This window comes from Dermacentor silvarum, chromosome 1 (genome assembly GCF_013339745.2).
Source record: "Dermacentor silvarum isolate Dsil-2018 chromosome 1, BIME_Dsil_1.4, whole genome shotgun sequence".
NCBI classification, from domain to species: domain Eukaryota; kingdom Metazoa; phylum Arthropoda; class Arachnida; order Ixodida; family Ixodidae; genus Dermacentor; species Dermacentor silvarum.
Window position 1 is genome coordinate 39,384,423 of NC_051154.1, and position 21,771 is coordinate 39,406,193.

At 43.2% G+C, this 21,771-nt stretch overlaps 1 protein-coding gene across 3 annotated transcripts in view; it reads left to right on the forward strand.

Moving 5' to 3' along the window:
* The first annotated feature begins 1,042 nt into the window (after positions 1 to 1,042).
* Positions 1,043 to 21,771, forward strand: part of LOC119460930 (uncharacterized) — a 72,525-nt gene continuing 51,796 nt past the window's right edge. Inside the window, exons 1-6 of one of the 3 annotated variants that reach the window (XM_049666832.1) lie at positions 1,043 to 1,452; positions 7,722 to 7,813; positions 19,320 to 19,394; positions 19,640 to 19,682; positions 19,762 to 19,941; positions 19,978 to 20,219. In XM_049666832.1, coding sequence (XP_049522789.1) covers positions 1,392 to 1,452; positions 7,722 to 7,813; positions 19,320 to 19,394; positions 19,640 to 19,682; positions 19,762 to 19,941; positions 19,978 to 20,219 — 693 coding nt within the window. In that variant the 5' untranslated portion in view covers positions 1,043 to 1,391. Of the gene's footprint in view, positions 1,453 to 7,721; positions 7,814 to 19,319; positions 19,395 to 19,639; positions 19,683 to 19,761; positions 20,220 to 21,771 lie in introns of all 3 variants that reach the window. The other 2 variants (XM_049666833.1, XM_037722071.2) reach the window with 2 other exon arrangements.

Here is a 21,771-nt window from a genome sequence, read left to right on the forward strand (position 1 = left end):
CTATCTGGAAAGTGTTGCTAGTCTCAGGCTTCTTACTATGTGGACGTGCCACAAGCAAATTTTCGTCCCTTGAAGCCTGTGTAGCGAATATTTTAATAGGTTGCGCGAAACCACCCACCGTGGTATTTCTCTTTAAATCAAGCAGTCGATTGCTGTCTAATGATTGCTTGCGTCTCCTTTAAGGCGGCGAATAATTACCGCGCCTAATTTCTAATTATTAGGTGCAATAATGGTTTTGCTAAGAGGAAAAATAGCGAACGGATTCATAAAGCGGAAACGTTTGCGGCAAATGAGCGCTAAGCTTCCTGCGCTATTTAATATTTCTTTACAATACCTATGTTAATTATTTGTATGGACAGAATAACTTCTGTGTCTATTATATGGAAAGAGCGGGGGCACGTGACAATCGATTAGAGCAGGAAGTGCGATGGTCGCCAGATGTGACAATCGCCCACCACAGAAATTCGAGCGCCCTTCTGCCGGGCAAGCAATTTCGTGATTCTGCGCCTTCTGTGTACACGCTTACACATATGTTGTTTTTTTCGGCTGCCAGCTGCTAATTTTGTTTTATTCGAACTTTGGTGGACGAATATCAATGTCGTCCTCTCTGACTTGGGTTGCACTGACGAGCGTCGTCGTCTGCTAGGCGTAGCTACACGTGTTGCGCACTTACATTCCGCTTTAGCCCCCTGGTGGGATTTCAGCCCACTGCTTCATTCCGCATTCACCATCTGTAAAAGTTAAATAAGTACACTTAAACTGTACATAAATAATATATTCTGCTTCTAGGTTACCCTGTGCACTCTCGACATTCTGGAAGATGTTCGTTCTAAACTGATGTTGTTTTTGTGCCCCTGTAAACCATAGTTAATACAAAACCTTCTACTTTGCGTCCTTTTCACCGCAACTTCGCCTACAATAGATGGAATAAATAAAAAGTGTTTTTATGTAAGGTTATTAATTGAGGAATAAATGCGACAAAGGTTCGAATTTTCGAAACTGCGGCTGTTCACACTTATTTGTTTGTTTTTGCTCTTATATCTTGTGCGAGTCCAATCTGTGGTACAATGCCATTGGCGAGTCCTGCGACTCACGTGACTGCTGTTCGGGTAGCGGGCTGTGAGCTGTTGTGTTCGGCGCGTACGGTGGGAACTGCAACGCTTTTTTAGGCGGCACGACTGAAAAGAAAAGTTGTGGCGTGTGTCCTCGCGTTTGGCTTGTGCCGACTGGCATTCTGTGAAGTTTTACTTCAGTTCTTTGTGTGCAGTGATGTTTGCTGTAATAGCCGTTCGAAATGATTAATGGATCGATTCCTGATGTTTTTGTGTAGGGGCAACTTAGTGTGGTGGACACTATAATTGTTTCGAAGTTTGGCCGTCCTTTCTCCAACAATGTCGAAAATGATAGTGACAAAGGAAGAAGCCTTACGTGTCTTGGAACTTGCTGGTACAAGTGAGTACCGACTACATTGTTAGTGCATTCGACGCGCTTTATGTGCCGCTGTTAATTTTTTTTAATCAGCCCACAACGTATGGTGACAGTGTGACATGTATGCTTTTTTAATCTTGCCTTGATGAGCACCGTAAACATGATTTTTAGGCTGAAGCCCTGCCTGTGTTCAGCTGTCAGGTTGTGGCCAGGTTGTGGTGTACTTCCGTGCGCATTTGGCGAGTCGTGGTGTGGAGTGTTAGCACGTGCTGTATGCTGCGACCTACTAATTTATTCTGACACCTTGAAGAAAATAAAATATACGTATGAATGGAAATGAAGATTTTGCGGTCATCTACGACCCCGGACGAGAACCGGTGCATTCGGCATGGTGTAACTGATGTCTTGGAATACCGGTAACTCGGAAAAGCAGGTTCAGCATGCTGTAACTTGCGTTGTCACCCGCGTGTGAGCCCCCTGCTACTGGTGTTGCGTTTAAGTTTGTGTACAACGAAAGAGTAAGGAAAATATCAATCTCTGGAGGGCCTAGGCAGAGGAGTACCGAATCTAGCTCGTTCGGCTGGCAGAGCACTCGCTTGCATAAGGCTGAGGCCGTAGATGAAAGTGGCTTTTCATTCCGGCAAATACCGCGAGACGCTACCTTCGTGCGAGGTTTGAGCGCTAGCGGGTTAGTGGTAAATTAAATATGGTTTTAAAGTTGTCTGGATAAGTATTCCGGTCACCACCGCGCGTCTAATTCCATTGCAGTTGTGCTATCATGCTCGGGGGCTCCTATCTAAATACATAGGAACGGGGAAATCGTTTTTCTTAACAACCGCTGCATCGAATTTGATGAGGTTTGTTGCATTTGAAAGATTAAGCTAATATCTATGGACTGTAGGAAACGGGACTTTTTTATGAACTTTTTTTAAAGTGCGAAATTGCAATAAACTGTAAATCAGCAATGAAAAACGACATCACAATTCTGTAACCTGCACGTAAAAATACATCTAAAAGCGGACAAAACTGACCTACACCGCTCTGAAATATACTACAAATTTGTAAGTAGGACTTTTGTAAAACCTTTGTTAACATTGTAAAAATTTCAGGTAAATTAATATACCAAATTTGTCCGCTTGAGATGACCTAGGACCGTATTCTGAAACGTTCGCCTAGGCGAAATTTCTTTTTTCACTTTCAGGCGTGCGCCGATTGGCTGTTTTAGCAAGATTGGATGAGCTGATTGGGTGGTTGAGCCCGACGTCATTCAATTTGCTCAACCAGCCAATCAGCGCGCAAGCTGATTTCGCCTAGGCGAAATTTCGCCTAGGCGAACGTTTCAGAATATGGCCCCTAATCGTTGTAGTTTACAGAACTGCTATATCTATTTTTGTTTCAGAGGTACGGATTTGTAAACTTTGTGCTTAAATATTTTTGGGACCACCACACCAGAAACTGAACGAGAAACAGGCGGTCGCATGGCGACAGCTGCAGACCAGAACGTTTGTAAACCCGGTGATCTTGAATCTCTGTTACCCAGAGCTTTATTCGTCAAACCAATGCAAGTTTTGTGAGGCCAGGGCAACCCTCCCTGGAACACATGTTATGGGAGTGCGAACAAGGGGGGGTTCCAGACGGGGACGCAGCCTCAAACCGAACGCTCTGGGAGACTACGCTGCTCAGCTCCACCCTCGAAGATCAACTCTGGGCCATCCAGCTGGCCGAGGAAGCCGCCAGAGCTCAAGGGCTTGTGGCTGACACCTAGGCAGGGGTATTCGCCCAAATCCCCGAATAACTCGCCGGACTATCAATAAAGTTATCGTTCTTCTTGCCAATTTCTTGTAACTTTGTAAAGAAAAATTACAGACCCTAAATAAAAATAATCTGCTTCCTACAGTCACTAGAATTTAAATTTCTGTCTCAAATGCAACAACTTTCTTTCAAATCGGTCCAGTGGTTGTCTCATAAAAGCATTTCTGTGTTTTGCATGCATTTTAATAGGCAACATCGGAGTTGGCCCCAAGCAAAAGCTTCCTCATGACTGCTGACATTACAAATAAAGCCTAAACTGATATTTCATATTTGTGGGCATCAGCCTGTAGATGCAGAAAATGATTGTAACAAGGCTCTTTTGTGTTAATCCTCAAACCAATTTGTTTCGTATCCCAGACCTAGTTTGCAAACTTCACTTTCACATTCCACCTGTAGAAATTCACGAAATTGACCATGGTCCAGCATAATGGTGGTTTTTGGGCAGTCTAATTAAAGTGTTCTTTTTGAGCCAGTTTTTAAGCATTCCTTCCGAGATGTGTCGCCTGCATTTGAACCATGCATTTGCAATCTATTGTGTAGTTAGTCAAGAGCCGCTATTGCAGGCTCTTGTGCAGTGGAGTGTACTATGTATGTGACTAGGTTAAAGAGTGCAAAATGACAATGTCGAAAGAGGAGAGAAATATTACGACTTACTGCAATGCTTATGAGCTACTTTTATTTGAAAGGAAGTAAACCAGCTGCTTTTCATTTTACGTTCAGTGTGCAACCAAGTCAGCACATTTCTAATTGTGATAAATACAGTAAAGGAAACAAGGATTGATGAAAGCACTTCGAGGTATAAGGTGCACTAATGTGAACAGGAACACTAGATTTTCATTTAATGCTCCTGATTTTCCTCACTCTTAAGCTTCAATCAGAAAAATGCCACGAGGTAGATTGTTTGTCACAAGAACTACGTTGCAAGCAATGGTTGCAGGTTGCAGAAAGTGAGGTGCTTCTGCAGAATCATTATTTGATCAGATTATAAGTGTTCTCCTTCATATTGGTGCACATACAGGAGGCTGATGCCACCTGGAGGCATGTTCTGAAGTGTATTTCTAGCTGTGCAACATTGTGTGGGGTGGAATTTTTCCCAGGGCAAGAGGGGGGTAAGTGGTGATGAGGATTTTCTGTAAGGTATGGTCAGCGCAATGGACAGGGTTGGTGGCATATGCAACATAACTGCTGGTTCCTATAAGGCATTTTGTCCTCAATTGGTAAAAAAATTTCCCCAACCTTGACAAGTCACTGCTTCTATGAGTGGCACAAATGTCGCATTGTCTTCTAGAACTAGAAACCATGGGGACTGCTACATAGTTCTGTACACGTCAGACTTTTGGTAATCATGGTATGTCTTAGTAGAATTTGTCTGCTTTTTCTTCTGCTTATTCACATTACAAGCAATTGTTCCATATTTTTTTACTGATTGCTTTGTTTTTATTAAAACAACAATCAAAAGGTGATGTACCAGGTGTTTCCGCGAACACTAAAAAATTTTTACAGGTTGCCTGTGGCTGATGGCACAATTCTAGTTCATGAGCTGGTATGCTCGAAGAGGTAGACATTACTTGCTCATAAAATTTAAATTCATAACCGACTAATTAACAAAAAATCACTAATTAAGTTTCTAATTACCTCATGGCAATTACTTAAAGTTCCGGTTACTTTTGTGCTTCAGTGCATAAAACATTTTGTTAAGAAAGTAACTGGAACACCAATGCCTTTCTCCGCAAAGTTTGGGAATTAATATCTCGAAACTGGTGTCATCCTGAGAATACGTTCCAAGTGGATCCGATCCACCTTGTGAACTCCACGGCTAGAATTCGTAAATTGCAATATGGACCATAAGGCAATTAATTAAAAACTGAATTAGTGAATATTTTTCATTAGTCGATTATGCATTTACAATTTTTCTGCAAGTAATGTCCGCCTATTCGAGTAGACCAGCTCATGAACTAGAATTGTGCCATCTACCACAGGCAACCTTCAAAAATTTTTGAAAGTGTTCGTTGAAACACCCTGTATTTTTGAACTAGCATTTATTTAAATATAATCGAGTACCCCGAGAATTTCGTGACTTTCTGCATGAAGGAAAAATTTAAACTTAGACACAAAATGCAAGCAAGCTAGTGTACCGGGTGTGCGAGGTATTTGAGAACGCTATTCCTTATCGCCATAGACACCAGCAGGCTCATCATATCTATCTAGGTGTGCAGCTTCTCGTTGGTTGACCCCTTATAATTCATACTGCGCAGTTTGTTCAAAGATGGAAGCGTGCAGGTTGATGCAGGAAATGAAACGCCATGCAGTCCTCGTTGCCCTGGCCGCACACCACAGTGATTTGGAAATTGCCACCTTTCTGAACGTAGCGAAGTCTTTCGTTTGCAAGGTGTGGACAGAACTGATTTGTTCTGGCAGTGACCTGTGGCGAAAAGGAGAAAAGCACAGTCAGTGGTCAGACGTCAGAACCCCTGATTTTCTCCGGCGGCTGCAAGTCATCGTGAGTGATGACCCAGGGAAGTCAATGCGGGCCATTGCAAAGGAGCTCCAAGTCGCAGAGTCTACTATCAAGCTCGCTGTGCACAAGGACTTAGATACCATTTCTATGTCATGAGGAGGGGGCAATTCATGTCCGATAAAACTCGGCAGAATGGTCTTCTGAGGTCCAAGCGCTTGCTAAGCAAGCTGAAGAGACCTGAGGAGCCTGGAATGCTCTTTTTTTTTTTTTTTTCAGATGAAAAGAACTTTCACCAAGACTAAAAAGTTAACCATCGTAACGACAGGTGGCTTTGCACAAGTGCTGATGAGGTGCCTACAGTGATGCACACAAAATTTCCGTCGTTTGTGATGGTTTAGCCATCGTCAGCAACGAGGGTGACGTCATGCCGCCACACTTTTTTGCAGAAGGACTCCGCGTTAATGCTGCCACGTACGTAGAGGTGCTTGACACTGTTGTAAAGCCCTGGATAGAGACTGTTTCAAAAGGGAGACCTTATGTCTTTCAGCAAGATTCGGCTCCCGCCCACACCGCCTGCGTCACGCAGGAGTGTCTGGCTGACAACTTCTACGAACACGTCACTCCCAACTTGTGGCCTCCAGTTCTCCAGATTTAAATCTGCTCGACTACTATGTCTGGGCCGTCGTTGAGAGAGAGGCCATCAAACAGCTACATAATACAAAAGACTCGCTGAAAACCACCATTGCTGACTCAATCGCCAACATCTCTAAGGACCACCTGATCCGTGCTTGCAGCCGTTTCTGAAGCCGAATTGAATCGGTTATTGCTGCGGATGGCAGATTCATTGAGTAATTGTAGAAATAAACTATAAGAGAAGTATTCCCCAAAGTTTGGTGAAAATATGTCTATTCTTGCTGGAGATATTCTTCTCTGCCTGGAAGCCAACATTGTGTTCTCACATACCTCGTGCACCCGGTATGTCTATAAGATGCCTGCGAAACATCGACAATAGGGAACCGCCAGTTTTGTAAAAAGTGAGTAGATATTAGTTTGAGTTGTGCACCAGAAAACTAGAAGGTTCTTTGTTAGAAGTGTTTGAAGTTTGTGTATGGTACTAAATGGGGGGCAGCAGTGTTGGCATTGCCCAAAGCAGTTCAAACAGATGACACCTTTGGCGCAGTACAGAGAGCAGTCGCATGGCCAACCTCTGCTATCTCATTGGCTTTTATGACCTGTAATTTCTGCAGTGCAGTTTAGCAAGCTACAGTGAGACTGGTCATGGCTGAGGTGTGGTGAAAAGGCAAGAGAAAATGTGCCCAAGGTCATAAAAGGGAAGGGGGCTGGCTGACCATTGGCGTAACCAATGAAAGGGTCAGAAGGACTGGTGGGGTGCTCTAGACACACACATGAGTGCAGGGATATGTAGCAGTGCAAGTGTGTGGAGTGATGGTAAAGATGAAAACCACGGGTTCACTACAAATGACAGATGTAACAAGAGTGACACTGCAGATATGAATGCAGGTGAGCAGCATTGTGTTTGGCTGTGCACAGTGAATTGGTATTCCTTTGTTATCGATGTCGCTGTAATCATAAAGGCACACCTGTTAGGTAGAGATGGGCTGGTATAATGCAAAGATTCCTTTCGCTCAATTCTATTTCATCCTTATTATCCACTGTTCTCGGCCAGCCAACCCTGATGATAATGTTGAAGCGCTGCTCTGACCATTGAAAAAGGATGAAACGTAATAGCATTGTAATATAATTGTTTCATTATCCCTGCTATGGTTGCTTTTAGTAAGTTCTATGAAATGTTGGAGCTATCATACTTATAAATCTGTCTAGTTCAGACAGCACAACTATTCATGTACCTGACCTCATCCAGTAATGCTCTAAATCACCAACAACAGCATAAAAACATTCTATTGTTTGACTTAATCTTTACTATTATGCAGGTTGTTCTTGGTTTTATTGGTTGGTTATCCAGAGGGTCCTTGGCTGTCCCTATAATTTTTTTTTATTGCAGGTCCATCAGAGACAGACATACAGATGCATTACCAGAAGCTGGCACTCAAGTGGCACCCGACCAGGCATGGAGCTAACTTGCGATCTATAGAGGTGTGCTTGTTTTTTCATTAACATTCTCGACTGCATTAATCCTTGCTCACAATGACTTTGTCTCTCCTAGACAACTTGTTGCTGGGCTGCTGTAATCCTGCTCGAGTGTCGCATTGTATCATACCATCGTATATTGGATGTAGTTTCCAGGATATAATTGTAGCACATGCAACATTGTCCATGTGTATGTTTGGGGGAATTGTTTGCAATTATGAATTCATTTAATTGTGTTTCCCAGCATTGATTAATTATTTATATTGATGTCAAAATCAAGGTTCATGATTTTCTCAATGTGATAAGATAGTAACTAGACGGGAAGAATGCAGGCAGCAGTGTTTAAGGATGGGTGCGAGGAAGAAATTTAACTTTTGAACCGTTGCACGGATATTTATAAAAATTTGTCTGTGTCTTGTTTTAGCTACATATTCTAAATTTCACTAATACAGATTAAATAGAAAAGAAGGTATGACTGTCATACACACCAATTAGGCATATCACTTTAGGAAAACTCATTTCAGAAATAATGAAGACACACTGATTTTTTTTTTTTTTGTTAGATACCTTCTAGGGGGGTTATACGTAGTGCAGGATAAGGCCAGTCACGTGTTTTTCATTACATTTCTGTAACAATGTTATCACTTTGAGGCTATGTTCAATTTTTTTATTGTCATTGTATGTCAGATATGTATTAATTTTTTTGGTAATAGAAATATAGATATATAAGAAGTGCCTCATCTTGTTCCTGACCAAATTTCAGCCCAGAAACTACTTTCAAAGCAGGTTTTGTCGAAGCAGTTTGGAAATTATAGTTGTCCTAAAGGGGTTTTGCTTGGGCAATAAGTGCAAACTGAGAAAAATGAGCTCAAAGATTTCTGAACACGCTATTTTATTTTAAGACAAAAAATAAAGTGCCCTGCTCCATAGGTTGGACCCTCTTCTTCAATTTGAACCTGCTCCGCAGCAGTTGGTTCAAGTCTTCGCTTTTTTTCACCTTTAGAGCAGTCCAGTGCCCTTGTCTGTGCTTGCAGACAAGGGTGCCGCAGCCAGAATTATGCCTTTCTTTTTTAGTTTTTTACTTTGCGGTCTGCTGTACTCTCGTTGAAAGGTCTAACTTGATTAAAATGCGCAATAAACTAACTTTCTAACTGTGGGCAATCACTCCATGTTTGGTTTCTTGCCCGCATTGCGGCCGCGTCAGGGCCCAGCAACTCCGTATACCTTCCATGGGACGCTTGGTCCCATGCTGATACGCGGCGGCAGCGCCGCTTCAACCACTGGCGGCTGCCGGATATCCTACTGGAAATAATTAACAACCAAAAAAATGCCTCCATGACGTCACTGATGAGGTTAGACGGTAGAGGGAGAGGGCGCGCAACTGGGAGGACAAGGGTTGCCGTTGAAGCCCTCTTTTCCCACTTCGCATGCAAGCGGACTCTGTTCATGCTCTCTTGCAGGTCCGCTGGCCGTGCGGCGACATTGGCCAAATCGCGGAGCAGAACTCGCTGAAGTGTGTCGTGTATTAGGAAGCGCTTTCTTCCTACCAGGTTTACCTCGCAAGCTGCTATTCATTTTCTAAACCACTGGGACATTGCTCGTACGCACCAGTGCCAAGCAATTATAATGGAAGAATACTTATATAGCAAACCGTTGTTACTTACCAATATTCACGGTTACTATATTACATTTCGCCATTTCGTGAAAGTAGTCGCTTTGAAAGTCCTAACTTGCAGTTACGTTTAGGGCTATACTTCAACTAGTCCACAGTTATAGTGGGGGTAGCATAGAGAAAATAACTTCCTGGCACCATCAATCGTTAATTTTGTTCGTGTGTTGTGAAGTGGATCAACTAAAACTAGCCGATGTCTCGGCCAGCCAAAACTCAACACAAGTAAAAGTTGAACGCTTTTGTTTTTATTCTCACATTCGGTACTGGAAAAAGACTGACCTCCTCGCAGTGCGAAAGTGACAATCTACAGAAGCAATTTTCATTCACAACAGAAATTTGTACATAATGAGTGAAAATAGATTCCAGAAGATCCAAACCAATGCGAAAATTATTAACCACAACGGCTGCATCTTTCTTTCCTTGCTTTTTTTTTAACCTTAGCTGTGCATTGTCGACGAAGAGTGAACAAAATATATAGCCCAAAAACACGCACTCAAGCCCTTCATAACAAGTATTTCACCGGCAACAGATGGGCTGCCGTCATGACGAATGAGTCGAGCGACACTGCTCTTATCAGTCCACTCAGGCTTGCATAGAACTGGTTTACTCATGCAAAATGAATACCTGCTTGTAAAATAGAGTGAAATACTTGTGCTTACCCATGATCAAAAAAGATGGCTGACTAATGGAGTAGCACACGAGGAATAAGGATTATAAACAGGGATAAGGTGCCTCAGAAAGGCTGGCCAACGTTTCGATAGGAGGACCTATCTTCGTCAAAGGCGGCCTCGTCATTCTCGGCGGGTTAGTTTTAAAGGGTTAGTGGAGTGACGTCACGTCGATGTCCGCTGTGGCTGTCTGTAAAGGGAGAGAATGAAAAGAAAATGAGCGCCGGCGCTTGACTGGCTAGGCGCGGTTTCTAAGACGAGGGGACAAGAGCGGGAGAGCGAGAAAGTGGCAAAAAAAAAAATAATAAAAAAGAACAAAAAACGTCAGAGGGGGTTGGGGGAGCGAGAGGCGAGTGAGCGTTCGGAGGAGTCGTGGTCGGCGTGCGTTTGGGGTTCCTGTCACAACTCGTATTGTGACCTGCACACTGACCGGCTCTTCAGGGACCCCAAACGCACGCCGACCATGACTCCTCCGAACGCTCACTCGCCTCTCGCTCCCCCAACCCCCTCTGACGGTTTTTTTTTTCCTTTTTTTTTCTTTTTTATTATTTTTTTTGCCACTTTCTCGCTCTCCCGCTCTTGTCCCCTCGTCTTAAAAACCGCGCCTAGCCAGTCAAGTGCCGGCGCTCATTTTCTTTTCAGTCTCTCCCTTTACAGACAGCCACAGCGGACATCGACGTGACGTCACTCCACTAACCCTTTAAAACTAACCCGCCGAGGATGACGAGGCCGCCTTTGACGAAGATAGGTCCTCCTATCGAAACGTTGGCCAGCCTTTCTGAGGCACCTTATCCCTGTTTATAATCCTTATTCCTCGTGCTTACCCATGGTTATTAGGAAACCGCAGAACTGGAATTCTCGGTGTTCGAACACCTCAGAGCCGCGCAACACATGTGATGCCCTGATTTAACCATCTTCGTCTAATGCTTGGTTGACCTGGTTTCCTGCATCTTCCGTTCGTTGCACGCCTGATCAAGCTTCTCTGTCTTATCTTTCCCATCTTCACACTTGGGACAAAAACCAAAGCAGACGACCAAGCGCGATCTGACTTGTGATATCGCTGAGCGAGTGGCAAGGGTGAGCGGAGGCAAGCTCGACGGACGCACGATGGCGACAATGTTCCCACGCTTCGCCCCATTTAAAATTCACAAAAAGAGAAATAAGAAAAATAACTTAGGATGTCCAGTAACCGCTAAGAGCGCACATGTTCTTTGAAACCGAAACTAGCCTTACTTTCCGGTGGCTGGCCGCGTCTTAAAATACAGTGTTCATGGGTGTTCTCGACGGTGAGTGCGTGCCACTGTCATGAGAAAAGAATTCATTTTCTGTTTTTCTATGATGCAGATTGCAACCAAACATCTTGATGAGCTTCTTTATACGTCTAGGAATCCAAAATAAACAAACTTGGAAAATGTGTTTTTCTGGTGAAAATCACGATTTTTGCCTCGCATCCTTAGGGTAGGGTAAATAAATCACTTTTGTTTTAAGTGTTCTATCGTAAAAACTGCTCAATAAATCAAAATCAAAATTTGCATCATGAATGAGGATGTATCTTGGCTTAATGTCCATGTGTTTTTCTGTAAAAAAAGTTTGAGCAATTTTCGCTGATAAATATCAAATTTTGGCTAGTTTTATGTTTCGATGTACCTTTTCTCATGAATGAATAACAGGATAACTGCCAAAATTTATAGTTATGTTTCATATATGGCTGTCTTCAAACGGAACCTAAAAATTTTGATTTGTGTATGCAGCATGCACGAAAAAAAAAAAAAGTTTTCTATACCGGTTATGACTAATCAGAGATGAACCTTAAGATTAAATTTTTTTGGTTAATATCATATTAATGATATTATATTATTAGAAGGTCATGTTGTTGGCAACACAATGCACTATAAGCTACAAAAGTTTCACAGTGATCGAATGAGTACTTTTCTAGAAACGGTACATCAAATGCATAAAGAATTGAGAAATGTCATTCCGAGAAATGAACGGTTTTATGTAGGTGCTAGCCGTCTTCCAGATGCTCACCTTTCTTGCATTTCTTGCACAGAGCACATTATTAAAAAAAATTCTGAAAGATCCTAATGTCAATAAAACGAAACCCCGATGTCTTTGCTCCGTCGACGTTAAAACTGCCACATGGAGAACTTTCACCTTTAATTAAAAAGCACACTATGACATACATCATTTTTGCTGCTCTTGTTGTTACTGGTATTTTTTCTCCATGTACTGGTATGGTATGGTATGCCTTCTTTGATGGCGCACACCCACTGCGGGGATTGGTCAAGATTTGGATGGTATTAGGAAACTTCTGTTAATACTAAAATTGGTAATGTTGTCAGGAGGAAATGAAAAAAAAATAACATATGAAGAATTTAATAAAATCTCCTTGAAGCAACTATAAATTCCTCCGCGGCTGAGCAAATATCCCTGTGGCAGTTTCCAAGAGAGGAGGCTCCTAGAAAAAGGATATTTAGAATTAAAAAATAACCAAGTTTTGTAAACCATGATTCTAAAATTTTTTTCCTTAAAGAAGAAAAATGGTGGCAGATTATGAAAAAATGATCTGTGGTTTCATCTTCTCCACAGACTGGGCACAGAGGCGAGGGCGCCAGACCAGCATTGTGATGATAGAAGTTTAATACTGGTATTCAACAGCGCAATCGGGTAACTGATTACGTTGAGACTTTCTCTTCCTCGTCCACTTAGCATTATTACTTCTTGGCATGTTGTGGCACCACAACCTACTAAAATAATCCACAAAAAACGCGACACGTGGGCAAAATGGCACAAAACGTCAAAGAAGCAGCAGTAATCATGCAATACAGTATAGTCATCATCATCGTCATCAGCCTATATTTATGTCCACTGCAGGACGAAGGCCTTTCCCTGCGATCTCCAATTACCCCTGTCTTGTGCTAGTTGATTCCAACTTGCGCCTGCAAATTTCCTAACTTTATCACCCCACCTAGTTTTCTGTCGTCCTTGACTGCGCTTCCCTTCTCTTGGTATCCATTCTCTAACTCTAATGGTCCACCGGTTATCCATCCTACGCATTACATGGCCTGCCCAGCTCCACTTTTTCCTATTAATGTCAACTAGAATATCGGCTATCCCTGTTTGTTCTCTGCTCCACACCACTCTCTTCCTGTATCTTAACGTTAGGCCTAACATTTTTCGTTCCATCACTCTTTGTGTGGTCCTTAACTTGTTCTCGAGCTTTTTTGTTAACCTCCAAGTTTCTGCTCCATATGTTAGCACCGGTAGAATGCAATGATTGTACACTTTTCTTTTCACCGACAGTAGTAAGCTGCCAGTCAGGTTTTGGTAATGCCTGCCGTATGCACTCCAGCCCAATTTTGTTCTGTAAATTTCTTTCACATGATCAGGATCCCCTGTGAGTAACTGACCTAGATAAATATATTCCTTTACAGACATTGGAGGCTGACTGGCGATCCTGAATTCTTGTTCCCTTGCCAGGCTATTGAACATTATCTTTGTCTTCTGCATACAGTACAGTAACGCCCCCAAATGGCAAAATTTGCAGTGTCAACTGACAAACTAATGATAAATTGCATACAGTTTTCCTAACAAGTAAAATTATGCAATAAAACGCAGAAATGCAATACCCAAAGCAAATAACATGGCACGTAAATGCGGCGTGTGCCTGCCATCTTTAAATTCCCGGGGGCGGGACTTTTGGTGCAGTGTCTAAATGGCTTAGAGCGCTCGTTCACAGTTGCCATTGCACTGACTTGCTCCTCGGGATTTGTACAATTTTTTGGTAATAAAACCTAAAAATGGATATTTTGTTCGGTTTACCGATTCCTTAAAGGGACCGTGAAACTATTTTGACAATTTTGTACAAACGTACTGAGTCGTTAGGGTAGGTCCTTCTGATCAGTAAGTGACAGATGAAAGTGCTCCGCATAGAGCGTGTAATTTATTATAAGGTTTTGAAGATGTGAATTGCTACCGGTTGCAGCGGCGCCACAATCCTAAGTTTTCAGATGCCCCGTTAAAATCTACGTAGTTGGCGCGCGTGACGTCAGTTGGGTGAGCTATCCGATTGTTTGGCTACCCAGGTTGCGTCATCGATCATTTTGCTAACTTTATGGTGAACTAATATTGTTCGTAATAGTTGGAATGTTGGTTAATTTGTTTCTATTAAAAAAAAAAGTCGCAGTTTCGCCCGAAAGGTGAACTATCGATTGCAATAGCAAATTAGTAGACAAATATACGAAGTAAGGATAGTTTTATTGGCCGTATAAATTCGTAAACATTCGCTTACTAACTAAAGTAACAAGCATGGTGTCACGCGCGCACAGGCAAGCATGAACGCATCTCACTCGATGAGAGCGGACACTCGCTGTCAGAATGCTAGCGTGAGGAAAAGCTGCAGCAGCGGCAAGCGAATTGACCTTCGTGCTGCCTCTCGTTTCAACGTGAACTAAGTGGTGAGGACACAGCGCACACGAAGCTATCAGCCCTCGATGCACTTAGACTCTGTACTCATGGCAGATTGCTTTCAAGATAGGGCCCACGCGGCGGCGCTCAGCTGCCGCTGGTGTAGACCCCCGGTGTCTTGTGCATGGTGGAAGATGGCGCACTTCCTCCGTTGCGTACGCGAGATCAAGCCACCTTCCTTGGCTCACCCTTGCATGCTTTTACTTGCACCTACAGCATACGTCACGCGGCCACGGTGTAATCGCAATTGGACTTTATACGGAACATCACGGCGACGGCGGAAATGCACCTGGAGTGTCATATAATTGCTATCACAACAAAATAACAAAGCGAATACACAATGACAATTTTATCACTACTCTCAAGGACTTCCGGCAAACAGCAAGTGTCGTCTGCTTATGTTACAACATGGTCTTTCTTGGTGTCGAGGTTTCTTTTTGCGAGGACCATGAATTGCCCTTGTTGCTTTGCGGGCTGTAAACCTAGCAATTGGCGACATGTCAAGCTGTGACATCATGTCTCTCTGCAAGGCAACAGGCGAGCGGAGTGGCTGCAGCGCATCGAGCTGTCTATATCTGATCGGCACCAGGATCTACGCGTTTGCGGCCATCATTTGACGCCGGAGGATTACTACCACAATAGAGTTGTAGCGTGTCCGTTATTTCACTAAACGCGATCAGACTGTGTTTTGCCAGGTGGGCGGAGGTGCCAATGTGAGTAGCCTGCAGGGTGCAACCACCTGGTGGCACAGAGCTCAACCAGACAAACACAGAGCTAATATAGCAGTAAACAAGTGTATTATACTTTGTTGCTGCTGTAAAATTTTAAAGCAGCGTAGTCGTGAACTCGTCTTTTCAAATGTTTAAAGTGTTTTACACTTGGTTACAGCAATATTAGCTCTATGTTTGGCATGGATAAGCTCTGTGTCACCAGGTGGCTACACCGTGCAGGCTGTTCAGGCTGCTCACGTTTACACTAAAGCCCCTTCATCAAAGCGGTAGTAATATGGAGGGGCTTTAGTTTATGCCTCCACCCATCCGTTCAAACGTCCAGCTTGCCTGCGTTTACCGCAATACAGGGCATGCTCGGTGCTGCGACAGAATGCTCACAACGCACACAGCTTAGATTGCTCTCACTGGGTATCGATGGCTAGGCTGTTAGTGGAGAGGTTGGAGAGGATTCACACGCTCGCTCCATGACACCGGTAGTAGATGACACGAGGTCTCATCATGACGCAGAACCAGGGAAGGCGGACCTTAGCCCTGATGGCTTGGCTAACGAGTTGAGGAGGAAAAGCAGGGCTAGAGAGGAGGGTAATTTGTTATTGTCCATAGCTCTCTGAATATGAGACGCTTCACCTAAATTGTGGCGCGAATGTTTTACTGTAGCCGTACCAAACGCATCTACAAAATTTCAATTATTTGTCCGAACAGTTTCAGGGACCCTTTAATGAAAGTTGGACGTAGGGTTGCCACGTGGCCGTTTTTTCTGTCACGATACTGTTCGCAGGTTCAACCACCAACCACACTGGCATGCCATTTGCTAGTTTTATAGTTCTCCCTAAATCGGCAGATAACTTGCATTGCAAGCTGCACTGTCATCCACAACTGAATTGTCGTAAGAGGATTTATTCTTAATTCCCTAAACTGTTGACTGTTGTCAAAGCTTAGTGTTATCTGAAGTTGCGAGACTGTATCGGACATCCTTTCACTTTTATTATTTTTTTCTTGGAATGTTTCTCCTGAGTCCAAGCGCAACTTTTGCATCTCTTTGATACATCTGCTAGGTGGCCACCCTCCGTTGCTGCTTATCGCATCAGCTGGCACAACAAGTTTGATCCACATGAGTGAAATGGATGCAAATTGTTTGTTCTTCTGTCCCTACGCAGTCCTTGGCTATGGAAATGATACAGAGAAGGGCTTTCGTTCTACCTGCTGGTGTTCTTTTTAACTCCTTCACCGTTTCGGACGAGCATAGCTCGTCTTTGGCGAACTGTCCCAAAACCGTTTTGGACGAGCGTGGCTCGTCCGCTTGAGACATTACCTCCTTTTGAGCGTTTTGAACGAGACGCACTCGTTTTCGGTATAGTTGGTGTGGCGCTTCGCAGATGGCAGCACTGCGCAGGTAATGTCTGTCTTTTTTTTTTCAAGCGCCGTTTCACATTTTTTTGGGGCGCAACTCCTGTGTCAAAAAATGACGTCCGCATCTGTTGCTGGTTCATCGTTGCTGGAAAAGGAGCCTTTCGCTGTCGTCTAGCTCTTCGGACGATAATTATTCAGACGCCGAAGTTTGCTTCATTTCTGGAAGTGAAAGCGATAGTAATGACTTCGAAATTAGCAGTTCCTCATATGAAGAAGACTACTCGGAAGACACTATTGCGAGTGCGCGTCATTGGCGGCGCATCGACATGAATGACATCTCCACAAAGTCTCCTCGGTTTCTGTTTTTGGGCGTCCTCGGTAAGGCGTTTAATATAACATTGCCTGACGACTTGTTAAAGCTTTCCGAACTGCGCTCTTGCTTTGTTTGTTATTGTTGATTACCAGCAGATAACTGGCCTCCTTTATCATGAGCAATTATAAAGTTTAATATGCTCATTTGACTTCGTATGTACTTGAATTGCTTTTTCAAGATCGAAAACTTGTTTTTTAGAAGGAAAATATCCAATATCATATTTTTTTTAATAATCAGTTTGGGCACAGAAATTGTCAAAATAATAAAGCGGCTAAGGGGTTAAAACGAAGCTTTATAGGGCTAGGCAGAACGAAAAAGCGTGATGACAGAAAACTGTCATCATTAGCATTAGCTTGAGTGTCGTCGTCTTCTTCCGCAGCTGGCTCGTTGGCGCTCCTCGGGTTGCGCTCGCGCTCGTTCCACTGCTCCTGTGTTCGTCGTCGTCTTCTTCCATAGCTGGCCACATTGTCGCTCATCATTCCAGCGTAGAATTTCACTTCTTCCGTCGTCGTAATGGGGAGGCCGCGTTTACGGGGGTATGAGCAGCCATTCATTGTCTTATGTAATGGAAAGATTTAATTTTGAAGCAATTTAATTTCGAAGAATCGCAAGCGGCAATGGTGGGTGAATGCTGCTCACCACGTCGCCGAGCAAACTCGAGACATCGAATGCAAGCAACAACGGCGGACTGCAGGCGGCATACTGTCAGTGACGTCGTTCTCTCCGAAGCAGCCGAATGTGTGTGTGTAACCTCGTTAAGAAACATGAAGACGTAGCCAATAATTGAGAAATACTTCAATGAATCGTCGGGATTAACCCAGTGATAAGCACCGGGGACGCACATTTCAGCTTTGCTGGTTAACCATCTGTACGGAGTGCTTGGGCGGTGATTTTTTTAAAGGTTTACAAAATTTTGTGTAAAGCCTATCAATTAATTTCAGTCGTGTAATGTTTGCACTTGGCATATCGCCTATTTTGTTTTCATTTTGTTTCTATTTTCGCATACAGTACGTATAGCAAAATACCAAATACTGCACCTCTTGGCGCAGTTTTTTTTTTTTTTTTTTTTTTTTCCCTTAGCAAAGGCGGCAACCCTAACTTCATTCGAATCCGGTTTTCTACTGTTCCCGTAGCTCTCCAGCTTCAAAGAAGGAAGCCATGGCTGTCATCATAATCATCCTGAGCCTTGCGCAGATTTCTCTGTTGATCAGGCAGCTTTGGTAGTGTTTAAAAGCTTTTAAAAGCTTTAGATGTTTTGAAAGCATTTCTTGGTACAAAGATTCACTGTAAAACACGAACCAAATTTAGCAAACTTGTGGGAGCCTTTTTTTATTTACATATTGAAAAAAAGGGCAAGTGTTAATTAGCAAGCGTTCTGTAAACCTCTCAGTCAGAGATAAGATTGTTCAAAGCTCAATTCTGATAAAACCATGCTTGTATGCAACTTGAATGCTGTACTTAAGTTACTGTATCTTATACTTTTGTGAGTAACTTGGTAACTTGTAATTACTTCTGTGAGTCAGGGATAACACGGGGAATGCGGGAGATGGAAATTCAAGACGATGAGTAACACGAGAACAAGGTGAGAGTTGGAGCCAACGTTTCGATAAGTGGACTTTTCTTCAAGGCGACATGAAGAGATTGAAGACAAGTCCACTTGTTGAAACGTTGGTTCCAGCTCTCACCTCGTTCTCGTGTTGCTCATTGTTCTGTGAGTCAGTAATTAATGCTCCGACTTGATTACTTTCTGTTAGTAACTTGTACTTAAGAAGTAAGTTATTTGTGAGTTACTTTTCTATGCTAGCACCCATCTCTTGCTGCAGTTTCTCAATGACACAACAACAAGCTGTGTAATTTGAATTTTGAAAACTTTATCTTCTTTAGGGCAACTTTGCCATTTAGATAATGCATAATGCGTGAGTGTCCTATAGGAATGTATGGCTTCATTCAGTGTAACTTGCAAGTAACACGTTACTTTTTCTAGTAATTACTATTCAAAGTCCTTTTTTCAGCAATAATTAATATTCTTCTCTGTTACTTTTTGGCCTAGTACTTAGAAATGTAACTTAATTCCTTTTTCTGAGTGACTTGTACATGTCTGGACAGAGCTATTGTCTCCAGTGTTTTGCTATGCATCTTTTTTCATTATATAGTTGAGAAGGGTACATGTGTGTGACCTTCCTATGCATTTTTGAATTGTCTATTTCATGTGCAACATGCTCTGTATTATGTTTTACTTACTTTCTTGCAGAGATTTGACAGGTTGTGCCGGTCATATCTAGTACTCACTGAAGGACGAGAATCAATGAACACCTTACTGTCACAAGTGAGCATTTCCATTTTTTTTTTTTTTACCAAATTGCCGTTATCAGTCATTTTGTTAACTTGGGACAAACCTGAATTGTTTTGTAGCTACTGTAACAGTACTGGCCCCTTTTCTAAATGTCTTGTCTAGCAGCCACAACTTTCTGTTGAACCTTGACCTTCTTTTTCCAATTTTGCCCAAGCAGTTCAAGAGAGCAACGTAAAATACTCACCATTCATTTGCATTTTTTTTTCTTTATCATGCAGACTGAAATGTTGAATGTGTTTATCAAGGCCTTTGAGCTGGAAGGTGGGTCTCACTTATTTGGAGGTGCAGAACTGGGCCAAGGGTGTTGGTCACAGCATGTGATATAGAAATTGTATTTCAGGTATACACTTTGGAAAAAAAGTCGCAGCTCAAGATGCAGCTACGCAGTGCGAGTCGAGGCCTAGTACAAGCACGCAGTCGTCTTGGATACAGCCTTCTGCATCCGAAAGCACTACTACTGCTTCTGCTGGTGCTTGTGCTTCGGGTGATGCTTGTGCTTCGGGTGATGCTTGTGCTTCGGGTGATGCTTGTGCTTCGGGTGATGCTTGTGCTTCAGGTGGTGCTTGTGCTTCAGGTGGTGCCAGTGCTTCTGCTGGTGCTAGTGATGCTGCTGGTGCTAGTGATGCTGCTGATGCTAGTGATGCTGCTTCTGCTACTACTGCCACAGTGACGTCTTCAACAGGAAAGAAACTAGCAGAAAAAGCCGAGCAGAATCTACAAGCAGTTGCAGCTGCTTCTGTTGAAGAAAAGTCACAAGAGAAGAAGAAGAAAAAGAAGTCCTCTAAAAAGACTAAAAAGGTAAGGGAGCTATGTTGCAACCTTGTGCAGGTCATGCTGTTGTGTACACAGAAAACATGGAACAGGATAATTCAGAGGACAACAGTGCAAATGTGAGGCTGTGGTGGCATAGGTGACAGTATTGTGGTTGGCTTGAATTTGATTGTATGAGGCGGGGGGGGCTTTGCCTAACAGCAGCACATTAATTTGACCTTCATCAGATTCTTTCAGCTTCTGTGTTTACATTTGCATTACCTCTTTTTAATTTCACTTGATGATAGTAAACCAACCACAGGCGCTCCGGCAATTCAATGACTACAACAAAATGGCTGTTTTGTGGGGCTTTTGTATTCTTGTGATCAATGAAGACTCGGATCTTTCGGCTCTGTTGGTAGTGTTTTTAGTTTTTGTTGCATTTACTGGTATTTTGTTTAGGCAGTGATGGCAAATACTTTCATGCAGTGGCTTATCGCGTTTCTGACTCGGTGAAGTTCGTCGGTGCGGTCACTATCTGATTACTATCAGATATCAGATAGTGACACTATCAGTTGCAATAGATTTGTTCTTGCGGCACACAAGGCTTGGAACGTAGCTGTTCTGTACTTCGTGATAGCATGTAGCAAATGTGTAGTATCACTAGTAACTCGCCTACTCCTTTGGACCGTCACGAAGCATTCACTTTCGCCCATTGGTGCGCTGTCGGTGCAGTCGCTGTCACCCATGCTTTGGCCCACTGACTCAAGTGTGCGCCCATTCACATATTCTTAATACGTTGGCGATAGAGTGTGCAAAAGTTTGCGGTGCAAGTAGGGGTTGATGTGTGTAAATAAAGTGTGCGAAACTTACTATACCAGGAAGTGGCGCTACTCCCTTTGTCATTGTTTAACAAGCGGTACTCACACTTGCTGACGTCCCGGGGAAGGGCCGGCAACAAAGGCTGTCTGTTTGTAGCAACAGTCCGTGAACTTGGTCACACATATTCATTCTATTATTTAATATGCCAGTCACTATTTTTGCAGCGAACTACTGCACACGTCTTCAATCCACCGCTCCACATTTTGCAGCATGAATGGAGCACAGTGTGCGAGCGTAAACCTAGTTGCATTTCTGACAACTATGGCACTGAAACAGGGCAGAAGTGGTGATGATTTCGTATTCATGCGCTTTCGCTGAGGCAACGTATGGCGCGCCGCCGAAAGCGCCATCTCGTTTCTCGAGATCAAATTGCTCCGCAAAAAGGGTCAATAGCAGCTTAGGTTTGCATTATAGTTTCAGCTCCTCATGGAAATATTTTGTCCTACTTGATGGACTACTCTTGCCCCGACGCTACACATGCAGCAGAGTGGTCTGCACATACTTCTCGACAGTTGACAGTGCAGCAGTTATGTGCGAGATGAAAGTCTGCAGTCCGTTGCTGGAGCACTTCTCCTGATAACACTGCCACCACTGTCACCTTTTACCCCGCTGCACCATTCATGAGACTGTTTGGTTGTGGAGACACCTCAGCTTCCATGTGGCAAGCCACCAAAACGAGAGGTAGCTTGCTGAAAGCATTGGCGCTGGTAGGTGGCTT